Below are 24,810 nucleotides of genomic sequence, written 5' to 3'. Positions count from 1 at the left end.
AAGGCCACTGCAGCTGATCTTTTGAGTTATCTTTATATGGATCTCTTTAAAACTTGATTGAAAAGTGAGGAGTTTCGTCGAATTTTCATGCCATGGAAAGATCACAGAGCTTTAATAGCCATAAATCGCTTATTCCGCGGATGTCACGCAACCATGGCGCCGCTAATCTGCAGGTAAAATATGTGGACCAATATCAATCAATCTCTTTTTGAAAAAAAATGTTCTCAAACAAATACTTTGCTTCAGTCTCAGATTTTTTTTCAAATCAGTAATAGGTCCCAATTCAGCTTAAGTAATGTGTTTAGCATAGGCATAAGTGCTCATTCTTGTTCACAAGGGTTGTGGCGGCTAAGTAAGACTTAGATTGAATTATGGCGATTTTAAGCCTGACTATCACTAGCATATCAATGGTATACAATCAATGCGCTACTAAAAATATTTTTCATAAAAACTCTCTTATCAGCAGGCCAGTAGTCATTTTATAGCTATCAAATAGACACGCTTCCTGAACTGGCGGTATCAAACATCATTCCCAGTGTTTGATAACCGAATAATTAGCTGATTATGGGCAGCATAAAAAATGTGATGTTTTATCTGCAATCATATAGATAGATCATTAGCCACACGAGGGTTAGTTAAGCATTCACATATCAGTCAGTAGCGCTGATTAGGTCTATAAATATAAAAAGTTAGATACACCATCGGAATACGTTCAATACACTGCATAACAAATAATGGGAAGATCTTTTTTTCTATGACCGGATCTGACTTTTGAGAATATGGAGCCTTTTTGTGTTGTATCATAATATTTGCATCGTCAGAATGACAGAAAACGTATTTCATACTTTATAAATAATCGAAATATCATGTGAAGAATCTCAGTGGATGCGTTGTCTTTTTGTTGTTTGCAGATCGTACAAAATACATTGACAGCTTTGATCTGTAAGGTCAGACATATTAATAAATCACTCAGTATTATTACCCATAGGAGACATTCGGGAAAATCATTTTTATAGTGATTAGATATAATGGGATTTTACATAAATGAGCCTGTAAGTTGTAGATCGTTTCACATTCCTCCACAAAGGCACATTCTTGCAATGTTATTTGAGTCATTTATCACACTACTTCTTTACACAAGAAAAATAGGCCCCAAATTAAATTTCTGTCGATCGATTTTTCAATTGAAAAGATCTAAATGTCTTTGTGTTTTGTTGTATTGAATGCATGATTTATATAGGTGGCTAGACAATTCGTACATTTGAAACGAATCCAGGCAATTTGTTTTGATTTTTTTCCTTTTCGTGAAGAATTCAATGCACTATCCAGAACAGTTCGACATTCGCTTTCTGTCAGTAACTGCTATCATAGACTCTTAATCCGTGGTGCTATAAGGTGCTTCCATCTGTACATTAATACAGGAACTATGAGCTGCTGATATTCACTCGACTGTGGAGACGTCTAAAAAAAATATTGAAGTTTTGATGAATCAGCAATAGTTTTTCTTCTTAAGCTAATTGGATGAGTCAAAAAGTCGTCTTCTTACAGTCATAAGATTACGTGTTTCAGATGAAGCCCTGATTTGCTCAGTAATCCAGACATTGAAAAATTATGTCTGGGTATTAAGTCGTCCCAAAGTAATCTAAAAAGAAATTTTTAGAGAAAAATGTATTGATTATATATTCACTGATATAGAATTCGTATGTTTTATCATTACAGATCTATACAGATTGGGCAAATCATTACTTGGAGAAGGCTCGCAGTAAACGTTACATCACTGACCTCCAACAGGACATGAACGATGGCATCTTATTGGCAGACGTCATTGAAGCTGTCAGTAAGTAGCAAACATATTACTTAATTCAGAAGAAGTTCTGAAATCTGGTATTATGAGATTAATTTATTGACTGATGATCCAATGAATGAGTTCAGTGATTGAATGAAATATACAGCGATAACTAAGTAACCCTTTCAAGATTTCAAAATTTGCCTTCGCCCAGCTCACTGTATAAGGACATGTCGCCATCTGGTATGTCTGTTGAACACTACAAGTTCTTCGTTATATCTTTGATATAATCGATAATCAATTTTCCTGGAATCATTTATTGGGTAGAAAGTTCTAGAATAGTTATTATGTCACCCCGGTAGGGCGGGGTAATATTCTATTCTACACAGCGTGTACCATGTGTTCTTCCCTCTCGACACATTTCAAATTATGTGCAAATTTCTCAGAACTTAGTAGATGTAATAGGTGTAGGACCATTGATTATGCCTATCTAAATCAAGTGTCTCGCTCAGCCTTTTGAATTTCTAGTTTTCTTAAAGATTGGTAGGTATGATGTGCTAGGTCAATGGATTACACCTATTATTACCTAAAATCAGGTTTTTTCACTGTTCCAAATGGCTGGCAAGGCAACCATGTTGGATTCCTTGTAAGCGTTCTGCACACTTCAATTGAATTGCAATTTTTCTTGAGACCTGGAAGTTGTGACGGGCTAGGTCCGCCGATTATACTTATTGAAAATCGATTTACTCGCTCTTTCAAAATGGCCCTGGGTGACATACACTGTTGTGATCCACCATGTGGTATTCTGGTCCATTTGAATTTTTTGTTAATAATTGTAAATGGCTATGAATCATCGATTTTCAGCTTCTAACATGTACTAATGCACATTGCGTGATCATATGCATTGTTGAAAGGAAAGTGTAAAACACAAAAATATTGTTTGAAGTCTGATGAAGTCATCCCATTATCCGCGCTCCCTCAAAATGATATTATTCTTGGTGGATTCACTTTACTCATCACTCTCAATAGCTTTTTGTTTTCTATTATGTGAGCGCTGTTTATCCAAAGGCTCAGACACATCCGGAAAGCAGGTGCATTTTCGAGAATCCTGCGGGACAAAAAACCAGCGATGAGCGCATTGTTATCTCATCATTCTGCCCATGTGTTTTACGTGCATATCCTCTCTTTATTTGCAGCTAGCGAAAAAGTACGCGACATCAAGGCAAAACCACGGAACTCGGCACAAATGGTGAGTCACTCGTTGCTGCATGCGCCGCTGCCGCTGCCACATTTACGGCTAAAACCGGTGGACGAAACCATTACCGATGTATCTGTCGGGTAGAGCGCGATTTGTCATCGACGTTCGTAAAATCAATAGCTTTTCTTGGTGCTACGAGCTTTGTCTGTCTCGTGAATACTAGCACATGTCCGTACGTACACACAATACAGGTTGTATCGATTTGAACGTTTTCGAATTTTGCACATTTTTCCGTTTTAATCCACCTCTTCAGCGACGGGTAATGGTTCAGACAAGCTGGCTTTCACCATGGTGATGCGCGCGCGCGTGTATTATGTCTGCGCGGCGTGTGTTAATGTAGGTTAGAATGCGCCGCGTACACGTAGCGAGACGTTCACTATGCGTTATCTTAACGCATCGGAAACTAATTTGTCACAATGCTACAATGACGGTTTAGCGGATATATATCAGAGAAATTTCGAGGGAACTCTTTGATTTTAGATAGTACTTCATATAATCTCATCGAGTTAGGTAAGTCAATGCGAGCCACTTGATCTCGGTGATGAGATCATCTCATTGTTCTCTCGCATACAACGCACACTTGGTGCCTGCTAATTGTTGACTGATCAAACACCAGGCTGATACCTTATCCATCCTATTGTATGTTTTGGTTAAATACTTCAAAAATGGCGACTTCTAACTGTGAAATGCTGATATATTAAGATTCTAGGTCCACGCACAAATTCTTCAAAAAATTTGTATTCAATATTGAGTTTCATTTGAGTAGATGGCTTTGACCATTTAAGCTCATTTGTATTCCGATGTTGTATATAATTGACTTAATGCCTGGCACATTAAGAGACTCACTCAGATTTCATAACGTGATTAAATGCATTTTGCTTTAGAGTTAATGGTCATTAAGGGAGCTCGAGACACCCTTCCCGGTTATTTATTGCATGAAGTAAGGGATTTCTGATCTTTTAGCATATGTATTAGAACTTCAGCCACTGTTTAATGTCAGCAATAGATTCGATAGCATTCACCGTATCAAAACCATTGCATTCACTTCCTAAGTTTTCAGCAGTATTTACGGCATGGTTCAGATACTTTCTACAAATGTCAAACAGGAAATCCTTATGGGACTTTCAAACTAAGCATATTTGATATTTTTCATGGAACTTGCCAATTATGCAAGCCTATTTGATTCAGGCAACTTGAACGAAATATATTCAATTTAATGACCAATTGACATGGAAGTTGAAATGCTTGTCAGAACTGCAAATTGATTTATCCGGATATTTTACAATATTTGTTGTTGAATGCCTGTAATATTTTGCTAAATGTCGAGCAAATGAATGAATGAACTTGTTTTGCATTCTCTAAAATCATTATCGAATTTTCGGAAGACTTTTGTTCAAATATGATCAAATATTTTTTACAAATCTTGATATTTCCTTTATGCATTCAGTCGGATTCATCACAAGCTGAACAGAATTGTTACTGTGGTGATATAAAGTATAATCTGAAGTATGCCTTAGGATGGCATAGCAATTTCTACGTATTATTCCATCATTCTGAAAATGAAAGACAATTTGCCTCCGAAACCATCTATAAACCATGTATCAATGCAGTTGGGTAATGCAGTTTTAGCGATTATTACGCGATTACATTGTAAGCAGATGAAGTTATTCAATCCTCTCTCAATCGATTTGTGATGAAGCTATTTAAGAAGTTGGACTATGATGAAACATTTAGCACAACTGGCCGAAATCAATTAGATTTTCAGACAAGTCTTCGAAATTATTGTGGTCCTCATGTACATATATCATGGAGCGTCGAAATCATATCGGTCTGAATGATTTATCAGACTTATGTTTACCTAAAGACTGAACCATATACATATTCATCGCGATGGGATAGGACTTAAGTTTTCTGCAGGCCTACCACTAATCAATTGAACATTGCTAAACTTATCAAAAAAGATGAAATATTGAAGTTGTTGTCCAGAACTGAAACTGATAACTGATGTCATTCCATTATTGAAAAGTACAATTTGCTGACAGATTATCATCTGCCTGTTACTAGATTGCTAAGACTTTTTGACAAGTCACCACTGTGAATTGACTTCCATTAGATGAATTTGTTCATGCTTAAAAAGAATGTATTACAGCGACTGCATTACAGTAGTAATAATCCTCTGGGATCATTACTATAAAAGATGGGAAGATAATGCAAATGTTTTAACCCATAGGGATAAGTATTGTTTATTCCACAAATCTTTACCAACTGTCAGATTAATCTTGACTGATGACGGAATATATCTGTTATACAAATAGATATCATTTAGATAGTGAAACGTAAGATATTGCCATAAACGCATATGAGTTATCTTATTTTCTTGTCACCTATTAGTAGTTATCGGTTAGTCATCTGTTAGATGTGTATCTTATAGTATCTCTATTGGAAGATGTCAAAGTTTTGTTACTTTTGAAGATTTGCCATGTGTTCAGATCCCAGCAGTCCCTCATCATCATATCCGTGTAGATTCTTATTGCAGGAATCAAGAATTGTCTTAATTGAAATCAATTATTCTTAGATAGAGAAGGGTGTCTTCAGCCTCCTTATCAGTGTTCACTAGTATTGACTAGACAGTCAAGGATTAAATGATTCACTAGTTCCTGTGGAATTGAAGGGGCTCATCATAAAGATTTTACTGTTGACACATAATTACTGTACAGTATGACTGATTTAACTTAACCTCTCTGATCAGATACTACTACAACCACGTAAGCTATTTAGTTACAGAGATTGAATGTTTGATTGATTTAATATATACCATCTGCTTGATTGATATTTCAAATCCCCAATATTGAATTTGTTCCAGATCTGAAGGAATCACATAGTTGATAGATATGTCTACTATTATTCATGAAAATTCGATTTCGTTATGAAATTATTGTCGTCTTTTTTAAAATGGTTCATCCTTTTGAGAACTTTGGGATGTAGTCTGATGTAATCTAATAGTTTCTATAGTTATTAGTTTTTTCAATGCAAGTTAATCCACATTATTCTGACTGCCTATCCTTTGCTGTAACAATTTGTTCCGCATCAGGCTTGAAATGGTGAGCTGCGCGGATGTTATCTGGCGAACAATGCCAATGACGAGGACAGACTCAGAGATTAGCTTGTACTTATGAGTCAATGCTGTATCCAATGACAATATATTCATCATCCTAGTCAATGTATGATATAATACGGATATTACTAGACTTCTTAGTTTTGTTACGGTAGCTAGAAGACATATATTGAAATTTTTTAAATTAATTCAACTTAGAAATGTGAAAGAAGTATATCTCGCATGATGGTAATATTAATCAGCTAGAAAATGTGTAATTGGAGTTGGTCTTCAAAAAGGTTTAAAAAGCAAAATTAAGTCCGTAAAATCCCCTTACATGGAGTACTATGGTCTAGCATCTCCTCTGGATCAGCCCCTGATTCAATCAATATTATCTATTTAACGTATTTGTATGTTAAAACTTAAGTTCGATCAATTCTGAAACAATAGACGTCTATGATTGAATTGTTATGCGACATACAGGATAATTACACATCACGTGCTCGCCCGAGGGAAACACCAAAGTAATTCCTTGTCAGCTTTTCCCGCAACCAGGAAATTACTACCGGAAGCTGGTTACTTTTTTATCTGAATACTTAATGATAATTTAAGCCTATGGTGTAGCGTGGAATAAATCACACTGTTTAAATGGTGGGTGTCAGATCGTGATTATAGTTATAAGATGCAATCCTGTAATATTAGGAAAGGTCTGGTAAAAAGTATTAAGAATTGAAGTTCAATAGATTCTTATTCATCAGAATGATTTCACTCACTCGCAATAACACTACTCAATCAGTGGCTGAAGTAATTTCTCTATTTCAAATTTGGTGGTCCTCCTCGTATTACCTTTTCCAATTTACTTTTCCATCATATATCTAATTGACTAAAACTCTCATAAAAAAATCTGCTGAACACATTGGTATTTGAATTTTTGACATCGACACTGGAGAAAAACTATCAAAATACTGTTTCAGAATTGTAATGAAACTAAATCATACTTTTCGGCTTAATAAGGAGATCATTTAAGAAGTGAATTATTGAGGCTTAGCGTTATTCATGATAACAGTATTGGGTGTATCGCTGTAGCCTACTCCATCACTTATTTTGAGAACATTTTCCTAAAAAGGTTCGTGAAATAGAATAACCGATGACTCTAAAATAGGAGAAAATACCATCCAACCTGGGAAAATATATTGGTTGCTATGGTGATCTGTAATCAACTGCTTACGGAACTTGATGCTTACTTTTGGTCGTATAATTGTTCCAACACATCGTTAGTAATCTAGATTTATGTCCTCATTTTCTGCTATTGCATAGGGTTTGGTCTACGTCTCTTCATTCTGTGCAGTGTTCTGTACAATATTTGGGATCCGATTGTGCGAACTGTGAATCACTTACTTTTTGGTTTCTATGGTGACTGACATTTAATGATATACCTGCAAATCGCGTGGTGGTCTCCCGAATCATCACGATTTTAGCTTTTTTCTTTAAGGATATGAAGGACTTGTAATTAATCCAGGCACTAATCCTCTGGTTGATATCTTCGGATTTCTTTGTGGAACCGTTGACAGCCTGTACATGACTAATACTGATTATCTTTCTGCATCAAACGCGAGGTCTTTGGGTTTTCATTGTCAGAGATTTTAATTGTCAGGTTTTGATGACTAGGCATGATCAAATTTCATGCAGTCCTTTTCCCAGTACTAAGGTGCTTCTCGAGATTCCCCTGTTAAGTGGAGGATCATTAAGTAAAGAAGATTGTTTAGGCTCCAAAGCAAGCTTAGAACTTTCTTTGCATTATTTTCGACAAGTCCATATCGTATTTTTGATATTTCCAATCTCGCAAATCTGGGCCAGTAACCCCATTCACAAAATATTCCCTGTGACCTGAAATTTCTCAGAAATTTTATATTGAAAGATAATTGTTAAGGCGAGGACATTCGAGTACAATTTTTCATTCATATGCTTCTTCTAGTGGTTCATTAGTCTGAGACATATTGTTTATTGAATGATGTCTGCATTTGATTTGTGTAAACCAGCAGGTACCTAGTTTGACAGTTAATGAAATGTCCCGCAGGAAGGTTACGTCGGTTTAAGATAATAGAAATATGAAAAAGACATTTATAGAATATTCTTTTATTAGCATATACAAGTGTTTTAGATATAATTTGAAAATTCAAAATATCCATTCTTTATACGATCAAGTGTAAATTTGATCATTGCAAGTGCTTCTGTAAGACAGATAAATCAGGTATTTATAACAATGCTGTGACAGTTAATTCTCATTATTGTTAGGAAAAAGTGATTCAGATTAAAGACACAACTTCTTATCAGTGGAAGATTACTGAGAATAATGATCATTTTACGGATATTCGATTTAACATCAACCCAAAAAATATATTTCATACTGTTATAGTAATGTATTGTAAATATGTGTATTGAATTAATCATTTGTTTTACTCACAGGTGGACAATATCAATGCTTGTCTGGTGTTCCTGTCAGGGTTGGGAGTCAGCGTTGAAGGATTAAGCGCTAAAGGTATAGTACAAAAGTCGACAAATCATGATTAATCAGTCTCTTTATAGTTAGATATATAAAGGGATGTGTAATCGATTTGTATAACAAAATAGTATATTCATCTTCACAAAATGTTTTGTGACATCTGTGTAAGATAGAACTATTGCACTTTACAAATGTTATTGACAGCCGGTGTATAGATGTACCTGTTCATAAGGCATTTATGATTCTGTTGCTTCTCTCTTCCTCAGCATTGTTGTTACTATCTGTTGAATAAGTGACCAGAAGAAAACTGTATACGCCGGCAGGACGTAGGAGATACTCAAGGCATTTGCCATTTTCTTTTCAGATATAAAAGATGGCAACTTGAAATCGATTCTAGGATTATTTTTTAGTTTGTCTCGATACAAACAGCAGCAAAAGTCCCAACAACACAGCGGCGGAGGCAACAATACAGGAGGAAGTTCCTCGCGGAACAGTAGCAATGTTAACGAACAGGGGCAGATGATATCAAAGTAAGTCAAAATCAAACGCCACCAAAATATCTTCTCCGAAACTTTAGAAAGCTTGTGCGAGCGTCGTGCAATGGACTAAGACATATTTGATAAACATTTGTTTTTGCATGCTTTGAAAGGTAGGTTTTTAAATACGGTGTATGTGATGTCGACGGGTAGCTGCAGCGGCAATGGCATTTTCATGTCGATGCACCGTTTGAAAATGTATCTCGTGCAGACCGGTTTTCTTCGCCATTTATTTAAGCAACACATCTCCATTTATGCCACAAAAGAACGAAAAGTCTGCATTAATCGACTTTTCATCCACTACAATGCACACCAGCATTATTTGGTCATGTCCGTCATCTATTTTTCGATTCCTAGAAGAATTTAACTTGTTGACTGTACAGCCACCACATTGAACGCGAAATGCTGCTTTCTAGTTCGTGCCATTTGTGGTCGCATGTTGCACATGGCAATCGGAACTCTGCGTAATTTGCAAATATTTCTCTTCAATTTAGGCTGCCTTCTCCATATAGTAAACAATCTAATAAATGCCCAACGGTTACAAACCCAAGCACGAAGGATTCAACTACTGCTGGAAAATCGAAAACTCAGGGGACCAAGTCTTCATTAAATCAACAGAACAACAATATAACTCAAGGTAAGTGATTTAGTTGGTTTGAAAGTGTGTCCAATATTTTTGCTTTTAACTAGAAATGGAGATAAAATTGCCGGGTTTAAAACGTTTTGCCAATACGAATCAGTGAATGAAATTCCTATTTCTCAGGAGCTGCTGCCATCTTCAGTGAAATGTATAAACTATTAGCCAATGAGAAATCTTAGGACCCTCTCATTCATTTTAATACGCACCATGAAATTTTGCCTTGGATGTTACTTTTCTTGTTTCCATAGCAACGACACTAAAAATTTGGCGTTAATGTTTCATAATCAGTGTATGTTGTTCATCAATTGTCTGAACTAATTGGCTTAGGAAAAAAAATATTTTGATTCTAATGAGAGCTCATATATGAGAATAAATTCTCGTGCTTTTCGCTTTGAATAACATTACTCTGTTTGAAGAAATTCTTTTTATGATCACATTAAGAACTATCTTGACTGACGAATGTCATTATCATTTGCCTTTTTGATCGAGGGACACAAAATATTTTGATTGATCCCATGTACAAGATCCAGTAGGTCCTTGTTGTTTTTTGCTTTAAGTTTCTTCATGAAACGTTAAGAAGTTTATCTCGATACATCAAATGTTATTCTTATGCTCGTGTCTTCAGTGGTAATCTTGCACGGCGGTTTTTTGCACCTGTCCGCATGCACAGTTTCTCTGCCAAGAGATTAGTCGTTAAAAATAGCTACCTGTAACAATGTCGAAACTGTATTATCAGTGAGTCGGATATAGTTGATTTATCAGAATAGGTAAGATTCCATATTCAAGGCTTTTCGTTTATTGTTCAACCTTAGCTGAACAAAGAAGTGATGCTTGTTAATGAAAGAAACACAGAAAGATCAATGTGCCGGTAGGAATAAGTGGATAAGGAATAGATACTAGGGGCTAAGGCCTTGTATCATTCAGTAAAAAGTTATCAGCAATTATCCCCGAATCCCTTGTTAGCCAGGATAATCCTTTTCATAATCTTTTCCTACTACTTGAGAAAAGATTCATCCCATTTCTATAGATGAAGTTCAGACTTATCACTGGAGATCTGAGGGCATTTCATCATATCAGTAAAACCAACAATTTTTTATCATACACTACTGCCATCTGTTAGCTTGTTGTGACACTGAGCTTCATGACCTGAGGCCCCACTTATCAGATTCCTTGCTGAGTACGATTCAGTGTGTGCCTGCGTGTGTGTGTTTTATTCTGATCTCTGTATCAGTCAGCAATCAGTTCACTTCACTCTTAAGATGTTGATGATGATTTGGGTTGGGCTGACAGGGGGTCTTTGTGCACGTGGATGCTAATATTGGATCAGGAGATTAATGAAAATATTTAATACTAAGCTTATAGATCATCGAGGTTACGGATGGATGTACTGGTAAGTAGTAGGTACAAGGAAACATTCTGTTTGGAAATGAAGTGAAGTTTGATTGAGTAAGATTTAGGCTATGTATAGGTTATATATGGATTGAAATGTTTGGATGAATCTTATAATTCTTTTTTTCTTGAGCATTTGAAATCGCTCGATAATATCGAATCATAATGTCATCAATCGGTCCCTATGGTGTGTGGACTGAATGACACAATTGATCCATTTAATTGGTACCTGACACAAATATGACATGTGCCTAGGTTACAGATGAGACAATACTGTTGAAAAGTAAGCATAGTCAATGTTGGCGACATGTGCAGCAGCTTTCAGAGACTGAATACCATAATGTCCTCCATTCATAATGATTAAGTACACGAACAAAAACGAAATCATAAATGGACATCTGAGCTGACCTATGTCCATTGTTTGTCTACACTTGACTCATTGATGTTTGCTATAGAGCTTCACTTGTTTTGATAGCAGCTTGTGAGTGTATGCATCATGCTTCAATCTGAAGTCAGTGATCTTATACTCTTTGGATTAGTCTCCCGGTGAAGTAAGTCTGTTTCATGTATTTCGAATTAATAGTTCAAATCTAATTATTCTGTGGGTGTCGGTCTTTACATTAGTCATTATCAGGAATTCTGTGTCCAGGAAATTAGATCCTGATATCAATCCTTTGTCTTGACTCATGTTCACACTACCAAATAAAGAATATAATTTGTAGTTTTCCAATCAGTTTTATGTTTAACTGATTCTTGGAATGCGTCAGTTTGTTTACCTACATATTGTAGATCAATTCAAAACTTTACTCCGATTAAACACACCCATTTCTTGCCTGTATTTTAAAATAGATAATCGAAACAGTTATATTGATTGCCACTGTCTATCACTCTTTCATCTTTGACTTATTTAATCGATCAGTTCATTCATCAGTGTTTTTCGAAAAACATCCTATTTAGCCTTTATTGATAGAAATTTCAGGAATGAGTTAAGTATTCAATTATAACTCGAGAGCGTGCGGCTGATTTGATTATTTTCAGTTTATCAGCATTCTACCTCTTATTTTCCTGCATTATCTATTGACGATATGACAGGAATGAAGTTACAGTCTGATTTTATATAATTTTTGAAGCTTCTTTTCACCTTACTCATTTCATCTTCCACGCTGAAATGAAGTTTATTGTTTGACACTGGCTTCAGATTAGTTTTATCTCGGGCTACCATGGAAACAATGAAGAAGCAATTGATATCCAAATTGAGGACTTGGGGACGTATAAGATACATGCATTTCAATATCGGTATTTCCAGGACAGACAGAGTCCCTGGTAACTGCCATAGCTGTGGCAGTTTTTGTCAAGAGGTTTTTTTCTACCCCTATGAAGTCTGAATGGATAAGGCCTTTTTAACTCGGATGACATAGCTGCATTTTAAGTAGTTTATCATTGGCGGAATTTCATTCTACCATATTAAGTCTGCCTTTGTTTGCTTTAACATTTAGGCTGCTTCAAGTGGAACAGCTATAATTGATAGAAACACCAAGACAAACATTGGCTCAATCAATTTGAATATTTAGTTAAGCTACCGATTGTTGGTTAATCCTCAGCTTTTGTAACTAAGAAATACTATTATGTAATCACGACTAAACCCACATACATATATACACCCCAGGTGTCTTAAGATATAGGGGACTAATTCGTGAGTATAATTAAAGCCAGTCAGTAAATATTCAGTATGATTTATTGCATGGCACCCTTTGATTCAGGGAAATAATAGAATATGTGAGAAAGATGATTAGCACTGGTTTTCATCTGGAACACACCCATGCTGAACAGATAAACAGAATTTGTAAAGAACTTGACTCATTCATTCACCAACCAGTCTTCAGGCACATAAACATTTTTAACCATAAGTTTAGATAATAATCATTGGTATTTCATATTCCAACTTAAACTCAATTTGCAAATTTGTAAAATCTAATCTTATGGATATTTTCAACTTTTCTTAATCCAGTGCAGATGTTGCTGTCAGTAACTATCAGCTTATTGAGGACCAATTATCGCTTTTTATTTAGTTTTTTTGCGCTCTTATTTACTTATTTGAGAAGCCATTCATCCTCAAGGGGTATATCGTCTACAAAGGACTTCAGTTATATTATAACAATCCCCATTATTATCAGACATCACAGTTGCAGTTTGAGTCCGCTCTCAACCCTATGGTCTATAGGCTATTGTCCACGCACGTGTATAGTGCGATAATTAAGGCAGATTTTGTGCAATTGATTTCTATTCGTGGTTTGTCCCTCGCATCAGTCCATCCACCCGTTAGTGTACAATGGACTCAGTTCCCCGATGCTCGGCTCGGCAAGTGAGTGAGTACAGACAACTCACGTCAATACGTTCCCCGCTCCCGGAAGCTGATGACTGTGTCTGATGATCGGCCTCTTATTTGTCAGCTCGTTAGGGGATATTTCTGTACACTTGACGCTGACATCCGTCGCCGTCGACAACTACTGTATCGGCCACTGCCTGCAACTCACGCTGAACTCACAACCGTTCACGTTAGTTAGCGCACTGGATTACCGCAATCATGCCTTTCTATAAAGTTTTTCAGGAACTTATTGGAGATATATTTCATGGTAAGGCAAACATTGTATTTGATTACTGGTGAAACTTACGTATGTAAACATTTACAATATTAGATGTTAATCCAATCTGACGATATGGAATGCATTCAAATGACTTTAAAACTGCAAAAAGCCATATGACAATTACTGTTGAATTTCAGGGAAAATTTTTTCTGCAGGGCTTTGGTTAAAGTAAGATAAAGTAGATCAAATCACATTTGTTGTTACAGACCACACATTTAATTTTCATATCAGTGGATATCTTACATATCCTCTACATCTTAGCTTAAGTAAAACCAAGAAAATGAAATATTCATGCAAGTGAATTATTAGATTACACATTGGCAAGTGATTGTATTCCGAATTTGTGTAGGACAAACAGTATTAGCAAATGCTGCAGAAATACACTGTATCAAACCCAGTAGAAAGCCGAGTTTCTGTTAAATTATTCATTGAGAATAGTTATCTGGTTTTCACACATTGATTTTTCATATGAAGTTGCTCGATAAGCTCTGGTTTCTAGGCATTGTGCACAAGTGAAATTGCATATGGTGATAAATGAAAAAGATTCCCATCATATCTTAAATGAGACCTTCGTTATGGCTCATTGCTTTAGAGTGAAATAATACGCTGAAACAATCCATCAACTTTCGGAAATTACTTTTCTTTGATCTTATTCAATCACTTCAGAGTGCTACGAAATCATAAATTCATCTTGCTAGGCATCATCTGCATAGTATCATAAGGGTAACTTGGAAGTCTCCGGACCCGAGCCTTTAATCTGCCGATGACATTGAACATCGTGGCTGTATTTACGCAGTGTATCCTGAGAAAATTAGTTTCAGGATTACAGGATGCGAGCGCATGGCACTGCATCAATCTGCAGCATGATGAGCTGCTCCATGCAGTGATAACTGCATGCACCACACCCATTAATGTATGACAGGATAAATGCGTTTATCAAACCGGATGATTCTTTTCATCATGTTTGTTAGCATGATATTAAGCGATTATTTCATGTTAGAAAAAAAAATGGGACACAAACTTTCTGTAACTCCGACTGGAACAATTCAGACAGCCAATGCAATATTTGCAAGGTGGAACACCTGAAAGTAAGAGGGATTCTGATTTACGTCTTATGGTAGAAGAGCAGATGCTCCATCTTAAGATCACTGGAAAGTGTGCGAATATGACAAATGCCTGAGGTATGCCTCAGGGATACTTCAACACTTTGTCTTCTAAGTCATTGATCGGATTATTAGTTACTGTCTGCAGTTCCCATTGTTTACACAGTCCTATCAGTGATTACTTCCTTAAAGGAAGCTACAATTCGCAACTGGTGGCCTTTGTGTTCGAAATCATGTTTAAGGCATCAAAAGAAAATTGGTATCGGTGTCATTGTCAAAGTGCAACTAGCCTCCCTGTGAACGGAGATACTGTCGCAGGACGCCAGTACTCACAACCTTGGATCGATAATCTCAAGTAAATATTCAGTTGAGATTTGGACCAATACATCAAGGCTGGTGTTGAATCGTTCCCGTGTAGGCACTCAGCTAGATAGACACATTTCCTTATAACTGAATCTCAGTTGGTCGTGACATCCTTGATTTACCTATATGTCGATCAAAGACGGCTGGCAATGGGACAGGATTTTTGATGGAAAGCAAAGGCCAGATGGTCGCGCTGGCAATCATTGACCTTTTTAGTTTGAAATGGTTTCTAATAATAACGATACACAGTCCTTTGTTAATCCATGATACAAAGGCATGATTGAAACGTAATTGCACTGGGTTTCAAACATTCAAGCACTCCTCATTGCTGTTCTTGATGATAATAAGTACGGCTTTAAGGATACTTTTTGAAGTCAAGACTTTTTCTTTGATAGGAAGATGAAATGATATCATTACTGTTCAATTGTTATTATCTTTTAATGAGTGCAAGTACCGATATCTACTATAAGAATAGCTGGAATAGTTTTTGATCATTAGTCCTATGAAACCGATTGGTATCCGTGAATTCATCGTGCTTTGCCGTACATATTTGGCGAATGTAACGTGTTCTGTTCGAATGAATCAAGTCTTTGATGTGGTAGGATTTTGCATCACGCTTGATCTCATTTATAGTTTGCACATCGGTCTTGATCATTATGAACTTAGAGTGGAAACATTCAGGATGTTAAGTTACAGTGGCATTATTCATGACGAGAAGTTACTCCTTAACATATATCTCGGCTTCGGATGGTTTATGAAGTAAATATGTAAATCAAGTTTCCTGATTAATTTAGTAAATATTACAGCCATTAAGTAATGCCAATCAAGAAATGGAATGCTGGCGATTGTCAGTCTTAAATCGGCCCATTCAAGAGAATTTCCTGATGGTTTTAAAGATCTACTCATTCATTACCTTAGATTAAATTGGAAAGGAGCTCTTTGAAGTGACGATAATGACATTCTCTTCCACACCCCTTTTGCCACCAGCTTGAACCCTATTCTGCAGAACAGTACCTTTGCCTGGGGCATTGATCAAAGTTATCCCATTTGTAAGTGGGGGTCTATGATACAGCCTGTTCTCCACTGATTAGTTCTTTCCTGTCTGAGAAATCTGCATGTCTATGGTGATATATGAAACCTGAACTTCTTGGTTTATATGCCGCAACAAAAAGGACTAAAATTGATGAATACAGCATGGTGTAGAGGGTTCAACACAATCTGAAACAGCCAGTTATTTAGTTATCTAAGTGGATGTTGGCTCAGGTTTTTCAGACCACAAATATGTTAGCGAAGCAGTTTATTGGGTTGGAATAGAAACCAAACATGCCATTTAAATCAGAAATAGTAAATAAGTAGTAATACTCAATTGATCGATGGTTTTAGATTATGTTTTTTGTTGTTGGTTAGTTTCTGGGTTGCATTAGATTCTAGAATCTATCCTTATTTATGGAAAAAAGTATATGATGTTGAAGAAACTCAAAAACATTCTTGATGCTCTTATACAGAAAGCCTTGATGAGCAATTTTTCCGTCTTTTAAACCATTCCGAGCTCGCTTCTGACTCTGAGTAATGACTTAGAGCGCAGTAATAGCAAATACTCTTCAAGTTTTAAGCGCTGTGTGGACTGTGCATGACACTTTTGCGGTTAAAAGCTTATCGGAAGGATTTGTTCGACATCGATATACGCAACTTGTTGAATAGATTTTGTTCCTTGAGTCGCGGTACGGGGGTAAGCGGTGTGAGTCATCGGAACGCATACGCTCGGTTATGAAGCCATCCATCAGCAATTTGTTGCATTCTTTGGGGACGTCATTATGCGGACAATGATTCATAATCATTCGCCCATTCGCGATCAAAACTCCGATGTTTTATGGCGCAAAAATTGTTTCGAATACTTTCAACAACCCGGTGAACGACCCATTCGGGAATGCGAGCTACGCATCTCGTATGGTCCTTAAAGCGTTTCGTATTTATCGCGTGCGGGCGACAGTCGTTCAACAAGTGGTTTTCATTTATAGACAGTTTAATCCAATGTCGTGATGTAGAAAAGTCATTTAGAACGAAGTTTCCCATCAGTCATTAATCAGATGAAGGGCATGCGTGACACATAAGAATTTGACTGCAGTCACTTTATAATAAAAAATAACCGGTTACCAGAAATTCGAGGACAAATTCTTTATGGAAATAGAACACGATTATGCAAAATGACAAAGTGTACTTATTGATCGATGAAGATCTGTTCATTAGTATATATGCAAACAGTATATAAGAAGCAGAAATGACAAAAGATTTCTCAGATTGTCGATTTTCTTCGTTAAAACGATTTCCGTGCTATGCGATCGATCAATCCAAAGATAATGCATCAAAGTCATGGGAATGTCGTTGCCGTCGTGGGAAGGCACTCATGACGTTCATGGATCTTTTCGTTATAGTTGTGAAACGGAACAACGAATGTCTTCTTGACGGAGAGATTTTTCTGTCATGGCCATGGCGAAAAAATAAATGGAAATCGATCAGATCCGATCTTTTAGGAAAATTGCGTTTGTAAGTGGTAAGGGATTCATCAGCAGTGAGCAAGTCATGAAACGAACAAAACCAGAAAAGTTGCTATCTAGATCGAGTGAGGAAGTGGAAGTTGTCATATTTCTGAACTTGTGGAAATATTTACAGTAGTGAGATAATATTTAGATTGGGAATTTTCTCAACTGTCGATAAGTGCTTTTATCAACTGTGGTATTTTCTAAAAGCCAGCAGATCACATTGCAGGGTATGCCACCAAAGATGGCCGAATTTCACCACTCTCTTCTTTTCTCTTTTCCATGGTCAACAGTTTTCCATAAGTGTATATCTAAAGTATTTGCAGTTAGAGAAGCAGTAAAATGCCAAATAGAAATGCGCTTTAGTATCCGTACATTGGTTGCATACATCTGGTCAACTATGTCAGGACGAAGAACAGAGTGAGTTAGAAGATAGTTAATCGATTTATGGTTGGTTTTAGAGTCCATGGTGATTGTCTTGGTCATTTTAAAAAGTATCCATTACAGCCAGCTTTATCAAGGTGTATGAGCGGTAATTGATGATGCAATTTTCTCCTCTGTCAAATCGATTATTATCTGTGGAAATTATTTCACGTGCGTTATCATATTATCGTGAGTGTTTTGCTCGGTAAGCTCGCGGATCAATTCATCCGTTGGTTGTGTCTACGACGCAACATGTCGATTGAAGTACATTCATCGTTTTGAATCAGTGTGATCATTTGAGAATATACTACAACTACGGGCGAAATCGATACATAAACCTGCTGCTTTTCAAAAAATCGATAAAAATTGCCTAAATGTCAAAAATAATCTGCTGCAAAGCCATCCCTCCTCTAGGGCATGACATGTTTGCGTTCTGTTTGCTTGCTGTATATGTATTTAGCATAGATTTATAAAGCTGCACCCACAAACGATAAAAATCATTTTGATCCACATCACTGATTTCCAACTGCATTGTATTCTATTTCTAACAGAATCATACCTGCAATTGTATTCCATGTTTTGAAAGGGTTGGGCTTATTAGGTAATAGGTATTATCGTTAAATGTTTTTGGATTATGGTTTTCTGTATGAAAATAAATATAGGCAGGTTAGATAGACATAATTTGTTTTATATTATTTGAACCTAATGTATTTTCATTGGTATTATTATCTATTGTTACAGGTGTGTGGACCCTCTCATCCAATTCATCATTCTTCAGAATCCATTCATTGATTAGTTTCGTAAGCATGATATATAACGTCATGTCATTCAGCAAGATTTTGATTCAAGTCCATCAGCTCATTTATTTTCCGTTTGAGGACAATAAAATATCATAGGCAAAATGATTTTATTCATCAATCTTTTGCTTCTTGCGTATGAAGTTACTGTGGCTAGCTTTTATAATTGTTCACAGGGTGAAATTAGGTTTTTTCTTTATGTCCAGAAGATAGGACATGAGTCACTTGTCATGTCACACGTGGTGGTAATAACCTCTGTTGATGAAAGTGGTGAGAATTCAACCAGTTGCCTTAGTTGTTACTATGGTAACGAGGATGCTTTGGAATGTCGAGCAAATATTTCTCGCATCTAGACGGTGCTGCCACATGGTAGCAAATGATAACCCTACGTTCAATCATCTCCCATTAAAACAAAATTTGAAGGGGTCTACAATAGGAGAAAATGTATTATTATTTGCCATCTATGAATTTTTCAAAAACTGTATAAGGAAGTGTATTTTGAGTTACTTTAGTTGCAGTTAACAGTGTTTTCAACAAGAAATTAACAAGCCAGGTCCCTTTGAAAAACAGGAGGGTCCCATAATATGTCACAGTCCCCGAAATGAAAGCTGTTTTGAAAAAACAGGCGGGTCCTTTACAAACGACAGACGGATCTGGGACCTGGGACCTGGCTCTTATTGAAAACACTGCAGTTAGGGAAACTAACTTTAACCATGGGATAAAATAACCTTTGCGTATATCTTAAGTTGATGCGGTTGATCATTTTTATAGGTTTTTTTCCGTATTGAATGTAAATTAATATTGAGTAATGAGACTCTGCAATCTTTATCTCTCATACGCATCATTTCCTTAGTGTATTTCTCTGAGAATCGGTTATTGAGAATGCTATTTCATCGATTCGATGACTCACTACTGATATACCACCGGCTGTTTGCTCAAAAGCAACCAGTGTTTTGCTATGCAGCAGCACTGTGGGAGATTCTGTGTGCTCTTGCAGCATTTCCAATTAATTTTTGTCGGCATTCAATTTCTGGACGGAGATGGACAATCTTGGTTTGTCAATAACAAGTAGTGGCAGTGGATGAGCAAACAGGTTTTCGTCAGAAAAAATAATCACCATACTAGATGAGCAGATTGATAAACTTCTCCCCCTTGTCGTTATAGAAAATTGATGTTTGAGTGAAATGGGTAATGCGCCTGCCTCATCCCTTCTCTCAGTTTAGTTTACCAGTCATTGGATAGATGGCGCTAACTATACCTAAATCGTGCAGCAACTGGAAAATTTTCATCAAGTCAAATCAATTCATAGAATTCTTGCTCTTTGAATGGATTTCTTGGGTTTCATTGAAATCTGATATCAACTTATCTGCAACCTGTCAAACACATTTGCAATGCTTGCATATTTTATCAGGCTGTGTTGATCAAGAAAAAAGAGTTTATTTGTTATAACATACATCTAGAAGGCTCTCGGGTTTCATTGACCTGAGGTGAACTGTTAGAATTATTATCTGATTTTCTTTATCTGAAGAATTTGTAGTTCAGGGATCACACTCAGTAATTTTTGATTCTTTATACTCTGAATGCAGGATGAGTTAGGATTTGGCATTATTAATGTTGACCTCTGAATCCTCATTTACAGCTATAGTGCATGCGACGGAGTAATATAAATACAGTTGATGCGTATTCTGTGGACACTATCTATATTACTGGTAAACACGTAACTGGTCGTTAATAGCTCACGGAGGTAATCCTAAGGTTACTGATGGATATAAATCCACAATATGGGCTTCGGGTTTATGCGTTTGATAGAATAACAGGAATGTCAACTTTCTGTCATGCAGTAAGATGGATTCTGTTTCTGTGGTTTATGGTTATTACGGAGATTAGTCGTGTTTACTTGCATCTGGTCGATGTTCCGGACATTGAAAAAAATCTAATCTCACAATATCAAGATATTATCAAGGGGGATAACGAGATATCCTCTTGCAGATTTTGTTTTCTGCTATTTATGGCAAGTTAGACATCATAAGTATACTTTGTCACGTCATATATGCCACCGTGACTAATGACTGACTGCCCGGTTTTTTTTAGCTACGTCTGAAAGAATATTGAACATGTATGTTCGCTATGATGTTGTGGCACGATGAGCGTAGTTAATGATATGGTGCTTATCTGTTGATTGCTTGTCACAGGATCTAATCGCTCCGGAATCTATGTGATTGATCTGATATTCCTCCAGCTAACTGAGCTGCAGTTAAATTTCAGCGCTGCAATCAGCCAACCTCAACTGGAAGGTCTTTACAGGCTCTAGTCTGTAAATGTCTCTCGAATGTTGTGAATAATCATTTCATGTCTAAACATTTAGTTGATGTTGATTCCGAAAATCTGTTGGGATCATCAGGGGAAAAAAATCAACATTTAAGCGCGATTTCTCTATTTCTATCAGTTTTAAGATTTTCTGTTTAGTCTTACCAAATCAATGATACCTGATTTTCAAACATCGCGGCTTCAGTAACATAGGAGGCTTCTGAAACTTGTTGTTCATTTTGAACCTCACGCTGCTACTTGATTAAACCTCGGATGATCGATTAGTTCCATCAAAAAGACATTATTTTGTTCCACTGGTTTCCTTTGCATTATTCGTACATCAAGCATTGGCCCACCACTCGTCGTCGTCGTGATCGTGAGTAGTAATCAACCTTCTATGCAGCACTGCAGCTGCGGGGTCATCAAGGCGTGATGGCTCGACTAAGACGTTTTTATCTCTACTTTTCTCCCTGACATGAGAGGCAACAGTTTGTCACTGACTGCACTACCTCTTGTCAACATAAGGTTGATAAGGCAAGCACCAGACGCCGTTAGCTTGAATGCAAGTTTCAGTAGGTATTTCAATGTTGTCCAATGTTTCCTTCATATCATTCTGATTGATTCCTCATGAATGTTTTAACCAAATTCCTGTTTGCATTTTTGAATTGGGTGCATAAGGTCAAGCGGTGAATGGGTATTCATATTTTGCTACTTAAGCTTTCAGGCGAACTTTAGATAACAGAAGTAGTTAAGAAACCAGGCACCTTGTCTTCATGTTTCCTCAGACTTCAAAAGATTAGTGTGTAGTCTTGTTTTTCAGGGGAAAAAATACAAGTAGCTTTCGAGTAGTATAAACCTAATTTATTGAAGAAGAAAAGAGTCATTTGTTGAAGTAGTTGTAGAGTTCAGATGTAAACCAGGAAATTTTCTGTTTTCTTCCATCAAAAAATGCATTTGATACTATCCACTTGAGGGTTTAAAGCTCTCATCCATTGTTTTTTTAAATCTCAATTTGATGTTTACGACTGTGGCAATAAAAGACACTGTGAGGCTTGACTCGTGGTGAACTGATCGATAAAAATGAATATCAGACATGACATGTCTATGTAAATACTAGTTACCACAAAAACCTGCTTTTAGGAGGAAACCATGTCATTATGACATGCTGTTTTTACTGATCATGGCTGTGTTTGCGTAATTATAGAAAAGAAGCCATTTACGGCCATATAAACAATCAATTTCCTGGCAAAAATAATTTGTCATTAGGTTGTTACTATGATAATAATGCCATGCTAGTTAACCTATGCTGAACTATACCGATAGACACGTGGTAATGGCATGCAGATAAACATTTGTTTCATAGATTTTTTAGCCATTTATCTAGATTACAAAGATTCCAAACATCTGAAAATGGCATTTTCATATTTGTTTGCTTAACTAATTGTTTTGAATTTGTGTGTCTAGTTGGTTAATTTTCCAAATATTTGAGACTGCCTATATTGTCTTAACCATCTGTATATCTAAGAAACCTCATGACCGTTAAGATCCTGATATACCTCCGGCCAGTTTTAGCTTCGATTTATGATGACGTAAACTACTGCTGTGCTGCTGTTGGTGGGTAAGGTGCCAACTATTTGCAGTGTTGTGCTTGTAGTTGGATATTATGACTAAACCCTCTGATCTATACCACCAGAAATAACCTGTACATACAGCAACACCATCTCATACCTCATTATACAACGCGTTATAACATCAATAAAATCTTCCTTTGACTACAAAGGGAGCCTGTGTACATTTCATTTCAAAAATATTTATGAAATCTGGCAGCAAGTATATTCTAAAAAAATGGCACTGATAATACTCTTGAAATGGCTAACTCCAGAAGGGGATATGGGATGTAATGAATTAGACACATACAGCAAAGAAAGCAAGTCTTCTGGGATCTTAATGAAATCTCCTGCCTGTCTAGCAATCCTGGAAACACATATTACAGTATGAAACGAAGGCTGCTTTCATTTTGACCACCCATCAAACTCCAATCGCCCAGACACCAAGACGAGATAAAACTCATAGATATTGTTCCAGATGGTTGGCCATGTATGCTCAATGGAAATAATCATCACTGAATTCCATGTTGCAGTGTGCATCGATTGCCCTCATATTTCTGTTCGATACCAGTCTCATCTAGCTAGGATTCTGGCTTTTCCAGATGTTTGCTCATTTCCTTCATAATTACCTGTCAATATTTATAGGCTTACTTTGACTCAGATCTTGTGAGTAAATCGTGTTTTTCATTTGCATTCCAGGTGTTTACGAGGCATATTTTTGTTATGATCATGATCATTGATTCGGAATGCCTGGATCCAGCTTAATTAGTAAACAACCAGCTAGCATTAATCTCAAATTATTCAAAAAGCTTGCCATGGATTGATTGTTTGGTTTATGAGAGTGACTAATGATTCTTACCTTGACGCTGCATAAACATCAGCGTGATGGATAGTTATCGAAAATAAAAGACCCAAGAAACATCTTATGTAGAAAATACTACCGGATATCAAAGCTCATTTTCGACCAGTCATTTATGTTAAGTTTGTTCGAATTCCTTTTGTAGAATGAAATCAATCAGTAAAAAGTGGTTTACAAATAGTACCGGTTTGGGACTGATAATTCAAAGTGATTCCCTTGGCTATCAATGACTCACCTTTGTGCACACAATGAGTTGTTTCACCTTACTCACCTGCACTATGGATCTCTTCTCATTGTTTTCTTTCCCATAATGATTAACGTATTGTTCCTCTGCTTCAGGAGGATTTGTAACCATTTCATAGCATATGAATTTGTGAAGTTTCAGTTGACTGTTTCATGGTTGTCTTTCTGTCTGAACATTACATTCTGTTTAATAATGATTTTGAGACAAAATTTTATGCCCTAGCTACATGTATTTTTCTATCTTTTTGTCTGAATTTCGACAAGAACATCAAGAATATGAACTTTAACAAGCACTTGATTGGCAATTGATCATAAATTCTCGAAAAGTATCTGACAGGTTTATTACCTATCCTGAATGACGTGTAGCACTTCAGAAGTGACACATCTTACATCTTGATTTGAATTAATGATCTCCTTGTTTAGACTGTTCTGTGGACTATTATCTTACAAGATATATCGTAGTGATTTACACATTTTGGACTGAGTCCAAGGATGAAAATATATTCTTGAATTATGGTTTATTACGTCGACCACAATTTCGTTAGATCAATAATTCATGTAGATCATATTTAAATATCTTGTTCAAAGTTTTGTGTATCAATGTCTATAAATTTTGGGATACAGCATTGTGGCGCCATTGAAATGAACACGACACACTTATGAGAGACATGATTCTGTCATAAAGTTATCATTTCCTGCAATTGATCGTTTGATTTTGCT

At 36.4% G+C, this 24,810-nt stretch overlaps 1 protein-coding gene and 1 long non-coding RNA gene across 5 annotated transcripts in view; one reads left to right on the top strand and one right to left on the bottom strand.

Annotated features, from left to right (window-relative positions):
- Positions 1-24,810, top strand: part of LOC141913823 (uncharacterized) — a 59,946-nt gene that overhangs the window by 5,217 nt on the left and 29,919 nt on the right. For all 4 annotated transcript variants that reach the window (XM_074805009.1, XM_074805003.1, XM_074804997.1 and 1 more), the window contains exons 2-6: positions 1,720-1,837; positions 2,983-3,035; positions 8,605-8,677; positions 9,006-9,171; positions 9,672-9,814. In XM_074805009.1, the coding sequence (XP_074661110.1) occupies positions 1,795-1,837; positions 2,983-3,035; positions 8,605-8,677; positions 9,006-9,171; positions 9,672-9,814 (478 nt within the window). In that variant the 5' untranslated portion in view covers positions 1,720-1,794. The remainder of the gene's footprint in view (positions 1-1,719; positions 1,838-2,982; positions 3,036-8,604; positions 8,678-9,005; positions 9,172-9,671; positions 9,815-24,810) is intronic.
- Positions 1,443-24,265, bottom strand: LOC141913850 (uncharacterized). The gene is made up of 3 exons (XR_012620658.1): positions 24,119-24,265; positions 1,547-1,642; positions 1,443-1,461 (listed from the first exon to the last, which is right to left on the bottom strand). It is a non-coding gene; the product is annotated as an uncharacterized LOC141913850 (long non-coding RNA).

The sequence above is a fragment of the Tubulanus polymorphus genome, chromosome 1, assembly GCF_964204645.1.
Source record: "Tubulanus polymorphus chromosome 1, tnTubPoly1.2, whole genome shotgun sequence".
Classification (NCBI taxonomy): domain Eukaryota; kingdom Metazoa; phylum Nemertea; class Palaeonemertea; order Tubulaniformes; family Tubulanidae; genus Tubulanus; species Tubulanus polymorphus.
This window is presented reverse-complemented; position numbering and strand designations above follow the sequence as displayed.